The sequence below is a fragment of the Bufo gargarizans genome, chromosome 2 (genome assembly GCF_014858855.1).
Source record: "Bufo gargarizans isolate SCDJY-AF-19 chromosome 2, ASM1485885v1, whole genome shotgun sequence".
Taxonomy (NCBI): domain Eukaryota; kingdom Metazoa; phylum Chordata; class Amphibia; order Anura; family Bufonidae; genus Bufo; species Bufo gargarizans.
In genome coordinates, this window is record NC_058081.1 from 718,093,878 (window position 1) to 718,117,801 (window position 23,924).

The 23,924-nt window shown below is 42.8% G+C and overlaps 1 protein-coding gene across 1 annotated transcript in view; it reads left to right on the forward strand.

The window, feature by feature from the left end:
- The window catches only part of LOC122926356 (mucin-6-like), a 50,071-nt gene that overhangs the window by 20,312 nt on the left and 5,835 nt on the right, over positions 1 to 23,924 (forward strand). Inside the window, exons 13-26 of the mRNA XM_044277731.1 lie at positions 2,232 to 2,370; positions 4,023 to 4,127; positions 5,100 to 5,172; positions 7,707 to 7,844; positions 10,284 to 10,448; positions 10,889 to 10,983; positions 13,135 to 13,264; positions 15,799 to 16,048; positions 19,605 to 19,657; positions 19,738 to 19,844; positions 20,995 to 21,146; positions 21,321 to 21,462; positions 22,139 to 22,249; positions 22,352 to 22,537. Of these exons, the coding sequence (XP_044133666.1) occupies positions 2,232 to 2,370; positions 4,023 to 4,127; positions 5,100 to 5,172; positions 7,707 to 7,844; positions 10,284 to 10,448; positions 10,889 to 10,983; positions 13,135 to 13,264; positions 15,799 to 16,048; positions 19,605 to 19,657; positions 19,738 to 19,844; positions 20,995 to 21,146; positions 21,321 to 21,462; positions 22,139 to 22,249; positions 22,352 to 22,537 (1,846 nt within the window). The remainder of the gene's footprint in view (positions 1 to 2,231; positions 2,371 to 4,022; positions 4,128 to 5,099; positions 5,173 to 7,706; positions 7,845 to 10,283; positions 10,449 to 10,888; positions 10,984 to 13,134; positions 13,265 to 15,798; positions 16,049 to 19,604; positions 19,658 to 19,737; positions 19,845 to 20,994; positions 21,147 to 21,320; positions 21,463 to 22,138; positions 22,250 to 22,351; positions 22,538 to 23,924) is intronic.

Genomic DNA, 23,924 nt, shown 5'->3' on the forward strand with positions numbered 1-23,924 from the left:
ATCTGCATAAAATATGTAAAAAAAAAAAATATATATATATATATATATATATATATATATATATAATATACGCAAAAAAAACACCATATAAAAATAGTGGAAGCCTCAGAACCTCAGCTCTAGGACCCCCTTAAGAAATAAAAAAAGTGTGGCGGTTTTCCAGCAGATTCAATTTAAAATACAAATGTAGCTCTGCTTTAGAGCCCTTCTCAAACAATACAATAGCGTCATGAATGGATATATATAGAGCTCACAAGGGGCTGATATACTAAAACTGGCATTACAGACGTCGATCTTAGGGCTCATGCACACAAACGTATTTTCTTTCCGTGTCTGTTGCCTTATTTATTTTTTTACGGACTGCATGCAAGATCATTAACTTCAATGGGTCCGCAAAAAAATGGAAGTTACTCCGTGTGCATTCCGTTTCCGTATGTCCGTTCCACAAAAAAATAGAACATGTCCTATTATTGTCCGCATTACAAACAAGTGTAAGACTGTTCTATAGGGACCAGCTGTTCCATTTCGCAAAATACGGAATGCACACGGATGTCATCCGTATTTTTTGTAGATCCATTTTTTGCGGACCGAAAATACATGTGTTCGTGTGCATGAGCCCTAAGGCTGAGCTCATGTCACTGCTTAGCTTTCCGTTTTTCTAAGCAATCAGAAGAAAGAAAAAAAAACTGTTTAAGCCATTTTCGTCTGAGATCCGTTCATGCGGTACTTTTTTTCCCGTCTAAAAAAACGGATCTCAGATGGAAAACGGTCAAACAGATGCCAACTGAGGCAACAGGATCCGTTTCTTTACAAGATCCTGGTTTTTTTTCTCTTTTCCTGACCGATCAGAAGAACGCAAAGCTAAACGGTGATGTGAGCTCAGCCTGAGTTTAAAGTCCGTTGACGTAGCATGCGCCAAATGTATTGTATTTGTAAAATCCAAATCTATGGCAGTTATGACTTTCTAGTATAACTGATAGTAAGGGCTCATGCACACAAACGTTTTTTGCGTTCTGTATACGTAACCGTAATTTTGATTCCGTATACGGTCCGTATACGGAACCATTGATTTAAATGGGTCCGCAAAAGATGCGGACAGCACTCTGCGTGCTGTCCGCATCTGTTTCTTTGTTCCGTGACCCCGCAAAAATTATGAGACATGTCTATAATGGGCCTCCTGTTCCAAATTGTGGAAGGCACACGGGCGGCATTCCTAAAATCTGTTGGGGAGGCCACGTTCCCTCTGCAATGGCCTGCCTACTTTTCGTGCCACTTTTTAAAACTGCAAAAGAAAAGTCGCATATTATGGCACAAAAATGGCATGCACCATAATTAGCAACTTTCTTACGCCGTAGTAGCAGCGTCAAATGTTTCATTAATGTCGCTGTGTCTAAATGTAATAACAAGTAATTAATAGAATGATAAAAGAAAATAATTCACACAACAGTGAATACATTATAACATATCAATCCCAGTTACAAGTGTCCACGTGAAATCTGCGCAGTACAGCATGCAATCATACCGTTCATCAATTCTAATTTAATATATAATTTATTTTTTATATATTAACTAGCAGAATTACCTGCTTTACACGGGTCTATTTAGTTTGTTACAGTATTTCTGGATGTGGTTAAAAGATATACACGGTGCCCCCATATATTAATAAAAATATATAATATACAATAAAATATAATTTAAGAATTATGAACCCAATCAGCAGGTGCCCGGCGTCTATTACATTTGGCACCACAGCTCCTGTGCTCGCGGCATCCAACTGTGTGACCATTTGCAGGAAGGTGAAATGGATAGTTGAATCCAAATGTAGGAAGGAGTTAAATATCATATGCATTACATATATCAAAAACGTAACAGCTGTTTACTTGCTCTTCAAGAGATTTGCCCTTTACTGATACGGTATAGCTCCACCTGGTGTTCAGATTGTATAGCAACTTGCACGTCCACCTACTGATCTGAGTGCTGCAGGTCGGCCAGCATGACGAGTCATTCTCCCCACAGCCAGGTCTCTGCGTAGTGATGCTCTGTGCACTGCAGATCCCCCCAATGGAAATAGCTCCATCAGGGACGGAGCAGAGCCTCTACAGTAGAAGAATATTTGTGATTTTTGGTATGAACATGATTCCTGGAGTAACCCCTTTAATTGGCTGATATAACGTATCAAAATCATGGTAAAAAAAACACACTGATGGTTTTTATTTTTGCTTTGTCTACAGTGAGTGTCAAATGGGTCAGTGGAGGTGCGATAACACTCCTTGTCCAGGTAGATGCTCCATAGAAGGTGGCTCTGTTGTCACAACATTTGATACGGACACATATCGATTTCATGGAGCTTGTGTTTATGCCCTTGTCACGGTAAGTAACTTATGCAAATAACTATTTTTTTTTATGCACTTATATAGCGCTACTATATTCCTCAGCGATTTACAGACATTAGCATCCAACTGTCCCCAATGGGGCTCACAATCTAAGGTCCCTATCAGTATGTCTTTGGAGTGTGGGAGGAAACCCACGCAAACATGGAGAACATACAAACTCCATGCAGATGTTGTCCTTGGTTGGTTTCGAGCCTAGGACCCCAGTACTGCAAGGCACCTGTGCTAACCACTGAGCCACCATGCTGCTCAATGACTATTGAAGGGATGGCCACAGTGAGGCTCAGAATCCATTTGCAAATGGTGGGCCTCTTTTCTACAACTTTTGAATGTCCAGTCTCATGAAAACAGGGTTCCTGACCATATCTGGAAAGAGCCCTAGCTAGGCTTTCCTTCTTCTTGGACTTAGCAGGGGGTGGGGGTACTGGCTCTCCTTATGGAGACTTAGAGGCAATGCTCCATGGGAAAATAATATGCAAAGGAATTAGATCTGTCTCGCTAGTGCTACCTTTTGTAAGTTTTTAACAAGCCTTAGGACATGACAAGAGAGAACAGCCAAGCCAAATATTCAACTGTTTCGGGGGGCTTGCCCCTCAACATTATGGAGTAGGATGCTGGCTGGCTGAGTGAGATGACTTGGATGCAGCCTAGGCAGGGTACTGTCTCTCCTTAAAGGGGTTGTCCAAAATACAAATAACTTGCTTTCTTCCAAACTGCACCGCCTCTGTCCATGGGTTCTATCTGGTAATGCAGCTCAGCTCCACTGCAGTCAAACAACCTGTTGACAGAGGTGGTGCTGTTTTAGAAGGAAGCAGCCATGTTTTTCTAATCCTGGAAAGCCCCTTTAAGGATACCAGCTGTTTTTTAATATCCTCTTCGGGGATAAAAGTTCAGTTTGCTGCCCTAGCCCTGTATTTATCTACCCCAGTAAAAGCAAACAGGCTTGTTGCCCCCCATAGATCAATGTCTCAGTACTTCCCCTCTCTTGCTTTGCTGTGGCCCTGCTTCTGGATTTACCATACTTCTGTCCGAATGAAAGAATCATGGATTAATTATTTTGTTAGAATCAAAATACAACTAAAATATTTTTTAAAACATTCTGTTTTGGTAGATTCAGAGTTTCATCAGATTTATTTAGGTTGAATAGAGAGAGAATTGCCCCCCAATAAGTGCCCATTCTCACGACCATATATTTATGTCTTCATTCGTTCTACAATTTTGAGGGTCGGATGAGGACCCATTCAATTCAAAGGGGCCGCAAAAGATGCATACAGCACACCGTGTGCTTTCTGCATCCGCAAAATTGGAAGGCACAAGGGCAGTATTCATGTTTTGCGGATCTGCAAAAACAGAAGGGGATGTGTGAATGAGTCAGAGTGATTGACTCATTAGTGCAGTGAGAACTGCCTTAGTTAAGTGAGAGGCCTTGGTGAGGATCCAGGGAGGGTACTATTTCTCTCTCTTTAGCAATTCGTTTTGGGTAGAATCAATTAGAATTTAATTTCTTTGCCAATTCGACCAAATCGTAACTAAAAAATTTTAAGAAATTCGCTTATGCTTAGTAGCCACTTCTAGAAGGTTACTAAATGGTATACTAATTCTTTATTGTGTGTGTTTTATTGTATTATACAGAGTTCTAACTTTCCTGATGGAGGAAGTGTGATGGGAACATTTGAGAAGTGCGGAGTGAGCTCTTCAGAAACTTGTTTCACCAATGTTATCTACACGTCTTCAAGTGTGAGTATTTTTTTTGTAATGAAAATATTACAGCTTCTAACCGTTTGTTCCCAATAATTGCCTGCTCATTAGAGGAGGTGAGAGCTTCATTTACATGCACCAATCATCTCCTCTATATGCCCCCCATAGACATCTGTTTTACACACAATTTAGGTGACCTCACCAGCATTACTTGTCACCTGATTAACAAGCAAACGGGGCAGCAGTCTGTCAATATTTGTTTTCTATGATGATACAATTTGCTAGTTTGACTTTTATGACTGAATTACAAGCACACAGAACGCCCATCAGCAATTTGTCAGGGTGTGTTCTCCTATCCTGTTCATCCAAATAGTTTCTCTTTGCTTTAGCTAGATACCACTAATAGAAAAATGGTGCCAGCAGTGTTCTTCTGTCCAGTCCGGCGATGCTGGATCAGTTTTGTATTTCATTTTCCATGGGCCAAAAGGTGGACATATGTAAATGAGCCATTTTAAAGTAGAAAAAAGTGTATGATCGGCTCTGAACCCGGACATATCCTATTCTTCCCCCTCTCAGCCCTTCTGACATGAATTGTGCAGGGCAAGGGCTTTTTGTGAAGATCTGGTGATGTATTAGGTCTCTGCTAGGTGGAGGCTTCCACCTAGCAGTGAACCTGGTGACGATGGCTTTAGCACTGCAATAGCCTGTAAAACGGCTAGGGCAGCACTAAAGGCCACCCATTAGTGCCGGTGACGTCACAGGGAACACTGCTAAGCGGAAGCCTCCTCCTAGCGGTGTAAAAAAATATAAACAAACAGCCCTTTCCCTGCGTGATTCATGTCAGAGGGGCTGCCTGGGTGAAGAAGGGGATATGTCCGTGTTCAGCTCTGAACCAGAGCTAAATGAACTAAATGAATAGATTTTTTAAACATAAACCATATTCTTCAGAGATTAATATGTTTCCTGCAGTAACAACATATAAGAATTATATTTTCTAATACTTTGCTATAGGGGGTAATAATGCTATCAAAGCAGGAACAAATCACAGTCAATGGACAGATAAAGGAACTGCCATATGTTACAGGTGAGTGTAAATTTCCTGACTGTATAGCCGCCAAAAATGTAAACTTGACTGAATCGGTTCATGCAGTAACTTGAGTCTTTCTCTTCGAGGCTCAGACATATGCGATGTGAACTCTGGCAGTCTATTCCAGTGGAGGAACAGACTGCTGGAGTTCACTGTATCCTGCATAGCCATATACCACCGTGCCGGGATCCGGCCACTTTCCAGGATATATGCCGGGTTTCGGGTGTCTAAAAAAATGCTGCAGTATTATATGCTGGATATAGTGAGTGGATCAGAGTGCCAGAATACACAACGCAGATGTGAACCCAGCCTTACCTATCAAGGAACTAGCAGATCTGCCAGACACCCAGTCAATCAGATGGGTTCTTTCTCCCCTCATTTCTCCAAGACAGTCAATTCCCTCCCATCTCTCTCGCAGACTTGACATTTACAAGAATTATATTTTTGTACCTTGCATGAATACCGTTGTTACATACTGTGAGACATGTACTGTTCCGGGGAGGATTGGGAACTTAAATTGGCCTACATTTTTTTTAACAGTGGACCCATGTTGGAGGCAGGTACAAATTGACCGAAGGCAGGTCACATATAAGTAGGCAGGACAAACATAAGTAGGCAGGGCCTGCAATTGTAGTGCAGCACAAAAATACCCCCCCCAGTAGAACCAAATACACAGAGCAGCACAAAATACTGCCACCTATGTCTTGAGGACAGCAATACAAGTTAAATACAGAAGGGCATGTGCTTCTGCCAGCCAGGTGCATAAATACCAGATACTCCTAGCATTAATTAATTCTGAGAGCATCAGATTTCTATGCACCTGACACGCAGCTGTGAGGAGGCCTTGGGCGGTCACCTAGGCATTAGCCCACCTGGAAAATTCCCTGTAGGGTTTATGGCCACTTCGACCCTGTACATAGAGATAAGTGCAATATTATCTAAGGGGCCCTATACACGGGCTGAGAATTGAACAGATCATCGCGAATGAGTGTTCATGGTAGCGCTCGTTGGTACTGATCTGGAGGTGTAAATGCAAAGTAATTGGATCGTTTGTGCAGCACAAAAAAATCTTTGTTTCCCGACAGAAGATTATGCCATGTAAACACGATCTGCTGCCGGGAAACAACGAGACAGCATGGGGAAGAGCAATGGTATTAGTGATCGCTCCTCCCCATACTCTGGAAGTTATGGAGGAGATCGCTGCATGTAAATGCACCAGTCTCCTCCACTAGTGATCTGCGGATTGTCGGGAAGTAACGTTTCCTTCCCGACAATCTGCTTAAATATCTTCCTGTGTTAACAGTTACTTTTCAATGCAATTAAAACATGTGTCCATGTAAATTAATCACAGGGCTGGCGAGGGGCAGATTGGGAACCTAAAGTTGCTCTGAAAAAATATACCTAAAAGTGGCCCCATATTGTAGGAGGGTCTAAATTGACAGAAAGAGGGTCAACAAAAGTAAGGGGGTCTGCAATACCATACCGCAAAATACCACATACCACAGTGCCACACAAAATATTGTCACAAAAGCTGTCCCTCTAAGTTAGCCATCAATAGCACCCATTTTCTCTCATCTTCCAGTATGGAACAGGGTGCTTAGGAGGTGAGATGCGGGACATAGTAGAATTCAGGACGGCATGTCGCTGGCTGGGTACATGAGTACCTGATTCTCACATCGTTAATTACTACTGATAGCTTCTTATGTACCCAGCTACTAGCAGAGATAGGGGCTTGAGCGGTCCCATGGGCATCGGCACACCAGGAAGTTTCCCTTTAGGGTCTATGGCAGCCCCCTGGGGCTGGCCTTATGTTGAGAGTGCCTTATGTAGTACCTTCTGTTGCCTCCCCACCACATACAGAGCCACCACCAACATATGTGTGTGTAGAGATAAAACTGGGAGAATAGAGCGCCACATGTGCATTAAAAGTCACCTTATTCTGGTTAAAAGGTAAAATTCAGCTTACCCTGTGCTGTTGTGAGGAGTCACAACAACTGTAGATTACCTAGCTGGTTATTTTTGTATCCCGACCAGCGGGCGGTTGTCCTTAGGCTGCAGCCGCGGTCCTCTGCGTGTGCTCTGGGACAGTCAGCAGGCAAGGTAAATGGCTTGAAAAAACTGTGGTTCCGGACCTTTTGATGGCGCTGCCAGGACTCTGATCAAGAAAACTTCAGGAATATTCCTGACGAAAGGGGTAATCCTGCCCCAGAAATACGTAGACTACAATTAAATAAAGATCCTTCACTATCCTATACTTCGTTCCTGAAGTTTTCTTGATCAGAGTCCTGGCAGTGCCATCAAAAGGTCCGGAACCACAGTTTTTCCAGTCACCACCAACATACACCGCAAAATAATAGTCTATACAGTGCCCATAAAACTACTAGTAAATACCACTACATAGTGCCCAAATAGATCAATGCATAATTTAATATCAGTACTATACAATTAATGAAGTCTGGGCTCAAGTCATCTTCACAATAAATTGATCAAACTTCTGTTGGTTCCTAATTATCTTTTGCTTTTTCTTACAGATGATATTATAGTTATAAGAGTGTCCTCCACAAACATCCTCCTCTTCACAACATTTGGCCTTGAGATTATGGTGCAGAGAGTCCCCGTCTTCAGTGCCTACATGAAGTTGAAAAGAGATTACTTTGGAAACACCAAAGGTAAGAATGTGGGTCCTATTTTGAACCCTCTCATAATTTACATGTTTTCTTTATTGGCTTACTGTTGAATATCAGGCCACAATGAAAGACTTTCAGGCCTATGTCCTAAAAGAGAATGTATGAGACATTTGGCAGTTCTCAGAATAAAAGAAAATCCACACCACGCAAAATGACTTTTGTAAGTTGCTCTCTTGCCCATATAGAAGTGTTTCTTAATATTTCTAAGCATGATCACAGAATAAGACATGGTAGGTATGTCTCGGGATATGCATGCCATCGATTCAGAATCTAGACTCTATACAAAAGTGGTGCCACCATCTAGTAGTACATAGCTACACAGCCTCAGACTCCTACCTCCAACACAAATCATTACAAGTATATTAAAACTGCATACTTAATCTAATATGATAATAAAAACTAATATCAATTAGAAATGTATGCCTTGCGGGCTGATTATTTGTGTTGTATTTGTAAAAGTAGAACTGAAAGAAAGAGAAAGATAAGATATGCTAATTTGCATAGATGTTCCTCATGCATACTAGGTGGTCTCCCTAATGAGAAAGAGTGTTCCCCAAGAGCAGTCAGATAACCAGGACAATTTTCTCTTAAGGCACTCAGGGGGTCATTTATTATCCATAAATATGCCTATAGTAGGTGTATTTCTGGTGCAGATTGCGGCGCAACTAACTTTTTCCCGCTTACGCCAGGTCTAAAAAAGTGGGAGGGAAAGGGCTGGTAGGCCCGTCTCATTCATCATCCTGTTTTAGGCATAGAAACTGGTCTAAATGTAAGCCAGCTAGGAAACTGGCTTACATTTAGACTAGCACTGGACTGCGCCTCTTTACAACTGACGGATCCACCACCAGATATAAGAGGTTATTAAGACCAGTGTCTAAAACTCTGATCTTATTAATGACCCCCCTCAGTACTCTTGTCGTTTTGGAAGGAGAACTGGATTGCACGTCTCAGTCAGAAAAGCATAACACTGGGACATTCACAACTCTTGTCCTTTTGGAAGGAGAAATGGCTTGCATGTCTCAGTCAGAGAAGAATTATGCATGTCACTCTCTCTCTCTCTCTCTCTCTCTGGTCCTTTTGGAGTTATATTTTTTTCTGTGTTTATTTTTTTGAGAAAAAAAATATGAGTCCTAGGAGACCACTGTTGATTTTCAAAATATACGTGTAAAAACTCAGCACTCAATCCAAGCAGATTTTGATGGAACCTCCTTCTTTCTCAAACATGCGCAAAAGATAAATTTTATCGATGAAATACCTAATACCATGTGATCACCGCAACCTATGACAATAATAACATACATACAGCAATACAATACCGTATTATGAAAGAGGACCTGTCACATGTCTTTTTTAGTAAAGACTTGGATCCCCAATGTAATAATAATTCTGGAAATTCTTTAAATGAATGGAGTAACAGGTGAAGCATGCCCACTGCCTCTCTATTCATCTCTATGAAACAACTGGAGAGAGCAGAGTACAGCACTCGGAGCATTAGTGGAATGGAGCATTAGTGAACACCTGTTGTTTTGTTCATCTTGGGTGTGTGTAGGGGCATTCTTGTGATCGGTGGAGGTCCTAGTGGTAAGATTCTGTCCCCTATGCATAGCTTCAGCTTCAAATTACCAGAATACAAATTGCCAGAATACAGTTTAGGCTACTTTCACATCTGCGTTTTCAATTCCGCTATTGAGATCCGTCATAGGGTCTCAATAGTGGAAGAAAACGCTTCCGTTTTGTCCTCACTAATTGTCAATGGGTACAAAACTGAACTGAACGAAACGTAGTTCACCACAATGCATTCCGTTCGGTTGCGTCCCCATAGCAGGTAGTATAACGCTGCAAGCAGCGTTTTTTTGTCCGCGATGTGGTGCGGAGCAAGATGGATCCATCCTGACACACAATGTAAGTCAATGGGTACGGATCCGTTTTCTCTGACACAATAGAAAACGGATCCGTGCCTCATTGACTTTCAATAGAGTTCATGGAGGATCCGTCATTGCTATAGAAGACATAATACAACCGGATCCATTCATGACGGATGCATGCGGTTGTATTTTTGTAACGGAAGCGTTTTTGCGATCCATGACGGAACCGTAAAAAAAAAAAAATTGTGTGAAAGTAACCTTAGACAATTTTGTCCTGCTGCAAACAGAGTACAGCAGGGAGGCTCCTGCTGCAGCCAGGTATCCCACAACCAGGCTGCATAATGAGGAGTCATGGCTGAGTTCATGGGACATCTTTCTGCATTTCTCAGTATTAATTGTAATATTAGACAAAATAGGATAAAAATGAAGGAAGAAATTAATGGACATGCTGGAATATTTTTGCCGATTTTCTGTTGAATATGCAGAATATGCTCACAATTGTTATGCAGTAAGGTTAATACCATATTGTTTTTCCTTTTTTTCTTCAAAAAAATAGGTCTGTGTGGAAACTTCAATGCTGAAACTAAGGATGACTTCCTTTCCAGTTCTGGAATTGTAGAGGGAACAGTGACCGTGTTCGTAGACTCCTGGAGGGCAGCTACAAACTGCAAACCAGCTGAGAATATGGATGTTAACCCTTGTTCCATGAGTATATCTAATGGTAAGTCCCAAGTAGATCTGAATCCTGATGTCAGATATTCCATATGAATGGCTTTGCTACTAAGTAGACAGACATTGCTAAGCTGTGTAAACTGTTGGTAAACTTGGCAAATTCTACAGGAGATATATTTAGAAATGAAAAGTTTCAGGCTGCATTTTTCAGTCCTTCGTTCATTTTCAGACACAGTAATATGCAGTTCACAACCTGCACCTTTCAGACCTTTCTTATTTTGGTATGCCCCTCTCAACAACACATGCTGGATGTGAGACCTGTGTGTCCAGGATACTGCTGCCTGCACTAGATCTCCTAAATCAGCAGACTAGGGATCTCCTCTCTACTGTGGTGACAGTCATGAAAACCAATGAGTTAAAAAAAAAAATGACTGCATGTATTTAGGGTGTTGTCACATGTAACTAATGTGTTCTCTCTTTTTTTATCAGAACTATATGCACAGTCACATTGCTCTGTTCTGGTCAGCCACGGAACTCCATTTCAAACATGCCATTCCATGGTGGATCCAGACCCTTACTACAAGGTAAGGGTCGTGCTTTGTATTGGACTGTGAAGATTATATACAGAATGATACACAAGTTATCATTGTCTGAGTTATGAAGATGATTTTTTACTGAACTCTGACATCATATGGAATGAGTTTACATAAAATATTCCAAGTCTAAGAGATGAATCTAATGCAAAGTGGCTTCTTTCTGCCAATTCTAATCAGAACATTACTGATAATTATTGATGAGTAGCATTATAGGCTTAGGCTACTTTCACACTAGCGTTAATATTTTCCGGTATTGAGATCCGTCATAGGGTCTCAATACTGGAAATAAATGCTTCCGTTTTGTCCCCATTCATTGTCAATGGGGACAAAACGTAACTGAACAGAAGGGAATGCTCCAAAATGTATTCCGTTCGGTTCTCATACCGGAGAACAAACCGCAGCATGCTGTGGTTTGCTTTCCATCCTGGGATGCGGAGCAAGACGGATCCGTCATGACCCACAATGCAAGTCAATAGGGACGGAGCCGTTTTCTCGGACACAATCTGACACACCAGAAAACAGATCCACCCCCATTGACTTTGCACTACTTTTTTGTGGTGCGGAGGCACGTACAGTAAACCCACGGAAGCACTCCGTAGTGCTTCCGATCCGTGCTTCCTTTCCGCATCTCCCGGATTGCGGACCCATTCAAGTGAATGGGTCTGCAATCCGTGACACACACGGCCGGTGCCTGTGTATTGTGGACCCACCGTATGCTGGCCGCAACACGGCTATGGCTGGGCAACAGCCATGTGCATGAGCCCTTACCCCTACAACCTAAAAATACAACTGATTCTGCCACACAGATCTATATGACTTTAAAACATACCATCTGGACACAATTAAGACAACACTAACGGGGAAAAGCAAAGGAATTCCTTTGTTTAGATACACGATGTCTCCTCTGTAGCCATCTGGCAATACTTAATATTGCAACCTAGATCTGTTTTCTCTCCCCTCGATATCTTCTAATTAGCTGAAAGGGGTTTGGTTCTCTTACACATGGTGTCTAAGCCTTGTCGATTTGGTTCTCGTCTTCATGTTAGTTCAATTAAATATTTGTGATAACGCCCCCTGTGTCACATATCATGTAACTGCAGCAATCAGAGACTATTCACACCTCCAGTCAGTTGGGTGTTACTAGTTGGGTATGTGTCCCTACAGTCTGACACTATCCAATCGCTGCTGCCAGCTGGATCTGCTAGCACCTCTTTCCTAAACTTTTTGAAGGAATAACAGATTAGCTGTACAGCATACAGTTCTATGAAAAGCCACCCCAGATTTGTTATTACAAGGGGAATGCCAGTAGTTAAAGCAGACCTGTCAGGAGAGATGACAGGACCTTTTTTAGGCTAGGTTCACATGGAAAATCGACAGCAGAAAAATCAGTAGTTGACTTACGAAGTGGAAATTGCCTTTTTTTTTTTTTCTCGCTGCTGAATTATTGGCAGATTATGCCCATGTGAACATAGTCTCAACCTTCACATGAAAGGATGGGAAATCACAATGTAAGGCCACATGCACACAATCGTGCCGTTTTTTTACGGTCCGCAAACCGCGGATCCGCAAAAACCGGAAGGAGCCCGTGTTGCCTTCCGCAATGGCGTGGACAAGAATAGGACATGTTATATTTTTTTAGCGGGGCCGGGGAACGGAGCCACGGATGCGGACAGCACACGGAGTGCTGTCCGCATCTTTTGCAGCCCCATTGAAATGAATGGCGGCTCGGATGCGGACCCAAACAACGGTCGTGTGCATGAGGCCTAACTGTGTTTAAAGGAAGCCTTTAAAAATGCAATGCAATCTGCAGGTACCAAATTGTAGCAGTTTTTGGGAAAATAGTCAGTATAAATTTTAACTTGACCGCAATCCCTGTTCTTTCTATACTGAGGCATCCAGTGGGCAAACCTATAAAGTGATTGTCAGTTATCTCTGTATGCACCCACTGGACTCCTAAGGCACAGAAAGAAAATGGATTTGAGTCCATAAGTTACACATTACACTGAATCATTTCCTACAAAACTATATATCAATCTGCTCAGCTCTTTTTAGTCTATAACATGCTGCTGGTAGACTGAGTAGCATTTTCATGCTGACAAGTTCTCTTTAAATCTTTACACCTGATATTCTGTGTTTTAGGCATGTGTCTACGAAGCTTGCAATTACCAAGAAACTGTTAGCTTCATTTGCTCTTCTCTGGGATCTTATGCCCGGGCCTGTGCTGCCAAAGGAATCCTCCTAAACGAGTGGAGGACCTTCACCAATTGCAGTGAGTAGATAAACCCTCATTATATTAAGGTAGTCAGGGCATTAGAGGGATTTTCCAGGATTATGGCCCTTTTTAACCAACTGTATGGTACCTAATGAAAAAAATATACTGACCTGCTCCCCGCTGGTCCATTCCTGGCAACCTGGCTCGACTCGGCTATCTTCTATTCTCTGGCCAGTTTACTTCTGGCTGGGTTATGGATGGGGTCATGTGCACAACTGAGGTCAATGACCATCCTTAACGGTGATCTGTCCCAAAGTGTCACAGCCCTGCTGAGTTACATGCCAATTGGGGACACATCACTCCTAAGGCCAAAGATTGTCTGAATTGATGCACATGACCCTGTCCATACCATGGCCAAACTGAGGACCAAAAGATCACAAATGAAACCATGCTTCACAACACAGCACCAGAGAGCAGGTATGATTTTCTCATTAAAGGCTATGGATACCATTGGGCCATTTTCTTGTACTCATTTTGAGTTAAAAATCTTTTTATCAGTAGGACTGTGTTAAAAATTTGCAGGTCCTTTATCTGTTCAGCCTTGGAGATTCTCTATTGCCAGCTCTCTGTGTTTGTACTGTTTCCCTTCTGTGAGCTCCGCTGAGGCCTCCTTATCTCTGATCTCCTGACCCCATAAACAATCATCACAGGTCAATTATTTTCTTACTGAGGGCTCTTTCACACTTGCGTTCTTGTCTTCCGGCATAGAGTTCCGTCGTTGGGGCTCTATGCCGGAAGAATACTGATCAGGATTATCCTAATGCATTCTGAATGGACAGTCCGTCCTTCAGGATGCATCAGGATGTCTTCCGTTCCGGTACGGAACGTTTTTTGGCCGCAGCAAATAGCGCAGCATGCTGCGCTTTTTGCTCCGGCCAAAAATCCGGAACACTTGCCGCAAGGCCGGATCCGGAATGAATGCCCATTGAAAGGCATTCATCCGGATCCGGCCTTAAGCTAAACGTCGTTTCGGCGCATTGCCGGATGCGACGTTTAGCTTTTTCTCAATGGTTACCATGGCTGCCAGGACGCTAAAGTCCTGGCAGCCATGGTAAAGTGTAGTGGGGAGCGGGGAGCAGCATACTTACCGTCCGTGCGGCTCCCGGGGCGCTCCAGAGTGACGTCAGGGCGCCCCAAGCGCATGGATCACGTGATCGCATGGATCACGTGATCGCATGGATCACATGATCCATGCGCATGGGGCGCTCTGACGTCATTCTGGAGCGCCCCGGGAGCCGCGCGGACTGTAAGTATACCGCTCCCCCGCTCCCCGCTCCTACTATGGCAACCAGGACTTTAATAGCGTCCTGGGTGCCATAGTAACACTGAAAGCATTTTGAAGACGGATCCGTCTTCAAATGCTTTCAGTACACTTGCGTTATTCCGGATCCGGCGTGTAAATCCGGCAAGTGGAGTACACGCCGGATCCGGACAACGCAAGTGTGAAAGAGGCCTGAGCTGTTGGTGTCTATTAGCTGTTAGTAGTTCCAAGATAAGGGATATGCTGGCAGATAACAGCTCAACGTGAACGTAAGAAGCTCAAAGCTAGGCAAAGCGTTAATCCTTTATCACAAAAAGTACTGACAATTTTTAATAAACAATTGAAAAAAATGACCATAACTGCTGTGATTCATCCAATGCCATAAGCTTATATGTGTAGCCACACGGTCAGGATTCCTGATGCAATTTTGGAAGCCAAAACCAGGAGTGGATTCAAAAAAGAGAAGTCGTATCTGTACTTTATATGTTTGCTACTTTTATGATCAACTCCTGATTTTGGCCTCCAAAAGGAAACCTGACAGTGTGGCCGTACTCTATAACAGGGCTCCAAACATGCCCTTAAAATTGTGGATTTCACTATCTCCTAGTCATGGAGTCATAGCTCTTATGAAGCCCATTCCTCCTTGACTGACAACCCCCTAGGTGCCTGATGACAGTACCATCTAATGGGGGGTGCCATTCAAGGAGCAATGGGTGTGATAAGACCTATGACTGTGACTGGGCTGCTTCAGCTCCATCCCAATGACTCCAGCGGTGTAATTCACATATAGGATGAACTGATATGAAAGTTTTATTACGCAAAGATGGTGAAACCCACGATTCTAACAAGGGCATGTTTAGAACCTTGTTCAGAGACAGCCACACGGTCAGGCTTCTGGATGCAGTTTAGGAAGCCAAAAATCAGAAATGGATCATGAAAGGAGAGTACGTATAAAGTACAGATACAACGCCTCCTCTTTTTTGAATTCACTCCAATTTTGGCTTTCAAAACTGCATGCAGAAACCTGAGGGTGTGGTTGTATCCTTAACAAGTGCTACAAACTATCACCAGCATTGACAGTCTACACCAGGACAACTTCTATTTTAGACTTTTCTATTGGGTGGTAACATACATGGTGCACAGTATGGTACAACATCGCCATCTAGCACATATTCTACACTACAGCAGAAGCCCTGGTAGATATGTAGACTTACATTGTTTAACAACAGTTTTGATATCTCTGAAATGAATGTCGTATTTGCTTTTCCAGCTATTAACTGCAGTGGTAACCAGACCTTCAGCTATGAGTCTACCCCCTGTGGTCGGACCTGTCTCTCTCTTTCTAATATGGAGTTGGAGTGCTACCCCATTGACATCCCAACTGACGGCTGTAACTGTCCTCTGGGACTGTACCTGAATAACAAACGGCAGTGTGTTCCAAAATCACAATGTCCCTGCTACTTGGATGCAAACACTATTGTAATGCCCAACCAGCAAACCACCTTCAATGGTCTCACATGGTAAGGGGTGATTTCATGATGGAAAGTCTGAATGTAGATGGTAAACATGACTACTATCAATCGCAAAACTGAAATAAATAACTGTTGTCAACCAGTACATTTAGACCGGGTCCAGATGCGGTAGATCATTTCCGCTGTTAATTTTGTAGCGATTTCACCCTTTGCATTGCAATCTACAGCATGCATCCCTGGCTGCAGTGTTAGGCCATCCATGTGCTAGCTGCAATGTCTGATTCTAGATGTTCTTTGGCTGGAAATGAGAACAATGTGGAATGTACATGGAAGGTATCCATATTTTTCACATCTGTTGTTTGTGGACTGAAATTCAGATGAAGAAGTGTGCATGAAGCCTTATGCCGTAGAGCTCATGCACACAAATGTATTTTTTGTCCGTACCATTTTTTTGTGGCCCATATGCTGAACTATTCACTTCGATGGGGCCATAAAAAAAAAACGGAATGTGTGCAGTCCGTGTCTGTATGTTTGCTCCACAAAAAAATAGAATACGTCCTAATATTGTCCACATAACGGACAAGGATAGGACTGCTCTATTAGGGGCCAGCCATTCTGTTCCACAAAATGCGGAAGGAACATGGGCGGTATCCGTGTTTTGAGGATCTGCAATTTGCGGACCGCAAAACACAAACGGTTGTGTGCATGAACCCGAATTCAGTCAGTGTTTGGTCAGTGATTTCCATCAGTGATTGTGGAGCCTCCGCAGAGATAAGATCTCAGGGAATGACCTGCACCAGTTCTATGTTTGAAGTCACACCTAGAGTCACTGATGGAAATCACTGACCGAATACTGACTGTATCAAGGCATTAGGCCTCTTTCACACGACCGTTTTTTTTTTCCGTTTTGCGGGCCGTTTTTTGCGGTCCGTATACGGTCCGTATACGGAACCATTCATTTCAATGGTTCCGCAAAAAAAACGGAATGTACTCCGTGTGCATTCCGTTTCCGTATTTCCGTTTTTCCGTTCCGTTTAAAGATAGAACATGTCCTATATTTGGCCGCAAATCACGTTCCGTGGCTCCATTAAAGTCTATGGGTCCGCAAAAAAACGGAATGCATACGGAAATGCATCCGTATGTCTTCCGTATCCGTTCCGTTTTTTGCGGAACCATCTATTGAAAAAGTTATGCCCAGCCCAATTTTTTATATGAAATTACTGTATACTGTATTTGCCATACGGAAAAACGGAACGGAACAACGGAACGGAAACGGAACCACAACGGAAGCAAAAAACGGAACAACGGATCCGTGAAAAACGGACCGCAAAACACTGAAATGGACATACTGTCGTGTGAAAGAGGCCTTAGGGCGTGGAAAAATCACTTTTATGGTCTATGACAGGGATCAGCAACCTTCGGCACTCCAGCTGTTGTGAAACTACAATTCCCAGCATGCTCCATTCATTTCCATGTGAGTTCTTAGAAGAGCAGAGCAGGTATGCATGCTGGGAGTTGTAGTTTCACAACAGCTGGAGTGCCGGAGGTTGCTTACCCTGGGTCTATGATATCTTGGTGTGCTGAAATAAAGTGTTAAAGCGATTGCTGGTCATATTTCAAAATCTCCCGAGTGCCCCTAAATGTAAAAAATTTGTACAATTTTGGATACTCATCACTTAATGGGCCTTGCTACTGCAGTGTTTACAGGCTATAGGGATGATGCAGAGGTACTGTATCTGGTACATGACCGCTGCAGCCAATCACAAGCCTCGGCTGTCTCATGCTGTATACCACTGACGTCAGTGATGGGCTGCAGTAGTCACATGCTGCATCACTGCACTGGAAATGGAGAGGGATTAAAGGGGTTTTCCCATCTCAGACAATGGGGGCATATCGCTAGGATATGCCCCCATTGTCTGATAGGTGCGGGTCCCACCGCTGGGGCCCGCACCTACAATGAGAACGGAGCGGGGAAATATACGGATGGCGCACTGCGCATGCGCAGCTGCCCTCCTTTATTTTCTTCTGCCCAAAATAGCCAAGCGCTGCCCCATAGAAATGAATAGGAATGGGTCGCGCATGCACGGTTCGCTCCCATTCACTTTTATGGGAGCAGCGATTGTTGGTGGACGGACCCACGGGAAATCCGGGGTCCTCCAGCCACAGCGCTCCCTGCTTCATTCTCACTGTAGGTGTGGGTCCCAGCGGAGAGACCAGCACCTATCAGACAATGGGGGCATATCCTAGCGATATGCCCTCATTGTGTGAGATGGGAATACCCCTTTAACTGAGTATAATATTTTTTTGTTATTTGATCACATTTAGGGGCACTCAGGAGATTTTCATATTTGTTGGACAACCCCTTTAATATTTAAAGAAACCCCATTCGTATTTCATTCTTCATGTGGTCAGAGAGATTTGTTTCTTGTGCAGAGCCCCGAATCTCCTTTTTATTCTTGTCAGCCACACAGCTGCAGCAAATGATGCCGACGGATTAAGTCAACCAGGATAAGGCTTGAGAAAGAATATCAAAGAAATCCACACGTTGTGTGTAACAAATAGTAATCTATTCTAGTTCAGTTTTTAGAAAATGAAGTTTGTTTGATATGCCAATTAGCCTTCCAAGGTTCCGGCAGGGTGTGATTAACGGTTGCAGGAGCTGAAGCTTGACTCTTGCCAGTGCTCGAGGCAGCCTCCATGAAGAGCCCAAGCCCACCTCTACTCAAGTTCCCGGAGCCGCACTTTGCGCATTCATGTCCACCCCCTCCTTTGCGATGTCACGATTTGCACAAAACTCCGGCGCCTAGTCAGCATGTGTCTCAACGAAAATCTCACTCATGTGCAAAACATTTTGTTTTGTGCAGATGATTACTTCGCAGAGGAGGGGGCGGACATGGGGCAGCACTGGAAACTTGAGTAGAGGTGGGCCTGGGCTCTTCATGAAAGGGGGCTTGGGCACTTGCAAGAGGTAGGCTTCGGCTCCTGCAAACATGCCCCACCGCGAACTTGGAAGACTCCTTAGCATATCAAACAAACATCATTTGCTGCCGATTGGAAACAGCGATAGCCCTAAGACAGATATAGTTGTGATCATGGTAACCTGAACTAGAATGCATTTCTATTTGTTACATACACTGGAAATAAGTGACAGATTCCCTTTAAAGGTGATTTCAAATTCCTATTAATTTTGAGTTAGTAGAGGGACATCCCCTGTACAGAAACCTTACTCTATGATCCATGATGGAGGGGAGATAAAAAGAAAATGTCTCACTCTAGAGGACTCTGCATGTTACTGCATTAGACTACGTTCACACCTTCAGTAACCTGATTCCAGTGGGTGTATCGGCAGAAAACAGTCTGACCAAGTTCACTGGATCTGGCATTGCTGGATACTACCGTTCCCTCCGAGACACCATAGACTATAATGGGATCTGGTAGGGATTGGCCAAAGTGGACAACCACTCTACCTTTATGCATATGTTTCTCCCTATGTCACCTTCCTGCTCAATGTAAATTAGAACATTACATGATATGTTATGGTAACATGTGCTGCACATACAGTTGGTGTAAACTTTGTTAATTTTTGTGTCTGCTTATTTTACAGTTATTGCGCCAGTGGAAGACTCAGCTGCATAGGAAAACCAATGGATTTTGAAGGTATTGAGGCTTATCATTGCAGTGTTTGCTATCATGGGTCATTGCAGGTCTTCCACTCACCATTCCTCTTTTTTTTTAAGAAACTTGCATGGCTCCTAAAGTAATGAAGACCTGTGGGTCCCTGTCTGATAAATTCGGAGCAGCTTGTGCCCCAACATGTCAGCTTCTGGCTACTGGTATCCGCTGCGTATGTGTTATCTCAGTTCTATGTATTTGCTCTAAAGACAGAAAAGAGAGGAGAAGCCTTTACCAAAAATATAAAGTATAGAGCTCCTACTGAGTCACCACCTTTAAAGGGGTTGTCTGACACCAGAAAAAGCTCTTATTTTACAAAATAAATTTGTTAAATAATCAAATTCTGAAACTATACTTAAATTTTTTTCAATGTATAGATGCACGATTAATGGGGTTGGCTAGCCCCATATCAGTTTTCAAACCCCAACCCCCACCCTACAGGTGAAGCTTACTTACTTGCTCCTCGAAGCTTGATTCTAGTTCCTAGGGTCCACCACTGTCTTTTCCAGACCTTTAGTGAACACAAACATTTGGTACTGGTCAGATGCGGCTTGGGGAACATGTCACCGCTGAGAAAAGTCATTGGCTGCATCGACGCACATGGCCCTGTACATTTCGGTGTTCACATGCGGCATTCGAAGCCCAAAAGAGAGCATTAGTGGACTCTAGGAGTCAGAACTGATCATTGGGAAGCAGGTAAGTATGCTTCACCCAACAGGTCCTGTAAGGAGAGGGGTGTTAAAAATTGACATGAGGTTGGAAAAGCACTTTAGGGTCAACCCCTTTCTATGTCTCTGAAATCAGCTGTAATGGAGTAGGGTGCTGGCTTCACAACTTACAGCAGGAGCTCAAAACATCTGGGACCACAATGACAGGGACTGAAATCTTGTGATCCATGCATTTTTATAAATTAAAGTATATTAGGAAGTTTAAGTGCATTTCATTTGCAAAACATTGAAGAGCTATCTCTACCATCTGACAGCCCAATTGGGATTTGAAAAAATATACTTGGGGTAATTTATTTTGACTTCTATTTTTTTACTTTTTGAAGGCCTGTGTGCATAAATTTATGCACACTTGGTTTTTCTTATCAGCCCTCACCGCTGGGGAGTGGAGTGGAATGGTGGGAGTGGGGTAAACATTGACTGGTATCTACTCTAGATAGATTTCAATCTAGGCACACAGACTGCTAAAGGATGCCCCTACTTTTTGAGGAGGCCAAAGACTGATATATAAGATAGATAGATCGATAGACAGGAAATAGATATGATAGATAGATAGATAGATAGATATTGTTTTTAAATATCTGCTTGCATTTATAGGTACCCACTAAGTGTGAGGCTGGTTGTGTTTGCCCTGCTGGGACGTATGAGGATCTTGATGGCAGCTGTGTAGAAGAGAGCGATTGTTCCTGTGAATATGGTGGCATCATTTACAGAAGTGGAGAGTCCATGTTTGGAGATTGTCAGAGCTGGTAAGAAAGGCAACAGGAATGATAATCCAATATCAGGTCAATGGAAGATCACAGGTCAATAAAGGGTTGTGCCCAGTTTTGAGTCAATAGCGATTATTCATGGTATAATGAATCATTCAGCTTTCTCTTCTCGCACAATAGTTTATATTTGACGATTTACCTCTTTTTCTACAGCACCTGCAGCGGAGGACATTGGCAATGTGAGGAGACTCCGAACTGTTCCTCCACCTGTATGATGTTTGGGGAGAGCCACATCAAAACATTCGACGGACAACAATACTTGTTTAATGGGAACTGTGAATACACCTTAGTCACTGTAAGATCCCTATACTGCTCCTTAGAGTTCATATGATATCCACTAAATTATACAATAGTTTTATCATGCAGTACATACTTATACAGGGCTGATACTGATCGGTGGGCATCTGACACCTGGGGCCCCCGCCGATCAGCTGTTTGAGAAGGCTCCGGTGCTGACAGCTTAGCCTAGGCTGTTTGACATCATGTTTATCAGTTACATGGCCTAGTTGCAGCTCAGCCCCACTGAAGTGAACGGGGCTGAGCTGCGGTACCAAGCACAGATGCTATACAATGTACAGCGCAACAGTCTACTGCGCAAACAGTTGATCATGGGGGATCCGAGTGCTAGAACCCCACCTATCAGATACTGATGACCTATCTAGAGGATAAGGCATCAGAATAAAAGTCTCGTAAAACCCCCTCAAGGGTAGGACTATAACATGGCCATTCCAAATCTTCTTCTTATTCAACCATTCGGTTTGTTGACTTCTATGTGTGCTTCGAGCTGTTGTCTTGTAGAATCACCCAGCATCTTTTCAGTTTGAAGTCATGGACTACCCCATTACATTCACCTGAAAATGTTCTGATATACCTTAGGGTACAACCAGACAGTACGGTTTCAACACAGCCACATACACAGCCCTGACATAGCACATATGACATGACTAATATGTGTGTTTTCTTCTCATTAGGATGGATGTGGCTTGAACACATCGCTGTCTTCATTTAAGATAGTCACAGAAAATGTAATTTGTGGAACCACTGGCGCAACCTGCGCTCGGTCCATGACTGTCACCATTGGGGTAAGGATACCAGTAGTCATTCTAGCATTACATAGCCTAATTATGATATTAGCAAACGTTAGATCAATAAACTGCAACTAATTTGCATCTTAAATTGTACAGAACACAGAGCTAAAGTTGTTTGATGGAAAATATACCATCTCCCATGAAACACCCGATGTGGATATTTTAGTACAGAACAACACCCTCTACATCATGTTTGATATCACTATCCCTGATAAGTTCTACATCTCACTCACCTGGAACAAGAATATGAATTTGTTCATCAAGATAGTAAAGCTTGGCAAGGTATGTGAGTCTCTTCAAGTAAAGCTTGTACCTCTTCATTTTCACCATATGCCTTTGTTTTTATAGAGTACATAGCTTTGGCATAGATGAAACCAGCCATCACTAATTGGCCGGTCTATCCTAAGACCTAATGTGTCTTTGTTTCATATTTGTCACAAAAAGATACGTCTTGGTGTTTTGGTGCTTATACAGATATTTGCAAAGCTGACATAGGTCCTAATGGAAAATAACAGGACCCGTCACCTGCCATGTTTAATACTGGTGTTTTTCTATTGGATAGAAGGGCCCTCGGGTACAAAGCTCAGATTCAGCTGTTCACTCTCCTTTAGCTACACCTTTGACCATGTACATTTAGTAGTTGTGCAAGTCTGAGGTCATCCATGTTCACTTTGATTAGGTCTTGGGCTCATGTGTGCACACTGACCAAGGGTGTACCATCTATAGTCACTTCAATGGTCATTATGCACTAGCATCCACAAACATATTTTTAGAATTGTGAAAAATACAAGACAACCGGGTGATTTATAACAGCAAATGGTGCATATGACTCCATGATATATATACGATATTGCCCAACCAGTAAAAGTGAATTGTTTTGTAGTAAACGTTTTAGAATTTTTTTTTGACCAGAGAGATAGATACTCAAGGTGCATTTACAAGGGACTATTATTGGGCTGATTATTGGGAACGAACATTGATGCGAATAAGATAACTGATAACTGGCCAGTGTAAATGGTCACACTATAAACAAGTAAATTCTTATTCATTGGGTGAAATCATCGCTTATGTGGACACCTAAATCATCATTTCTAAACAGAGCTCTTGAAGGGCCTGCGTGCATATGTAAATTCTTCCCCAGTCAATTGCTGGTCGTCCCTGGGTAGTTTAAGGGAACATGTCACCGTAATTCTGGACTATTTTCTGCAGTAATACATGAGTAGTACTGTAGATAAGGAGTCCAGCTCGCCATTTTATATTTTACTACTGCCCCCCATTCCCTCACTGTCAGCACTGAAAGCTGCTCTGAAATACACAGCCTGGATTGCAGTGCTGTGCTAATATAATGGAAAGAACTCTTTTGCGCATGAACAGCAGTCCTGACAATGTATTTCAGCCCAGCTTTAAACCCTGACTGCAGGAAATGGGAGGGGGTAAAAGTAGGAATTTTTTAAAAAAAAGTTGTGATGTGGACTCGTTATCTGCAGAACTACTCATGTATGACAACAGAAAATAATCCAAAATCATGGTGACAGCTCCCCAGTGGGAAAATGCTTGAGCTGTAGGTTTCTAGTTTCTAGTATTCCAAAAAGGTGTTATATTCTGTCTGACTACTTGTGTACAGAACTCCTGCTTGACAACCAATTCTGACTTCTAGATACTAGCCTTG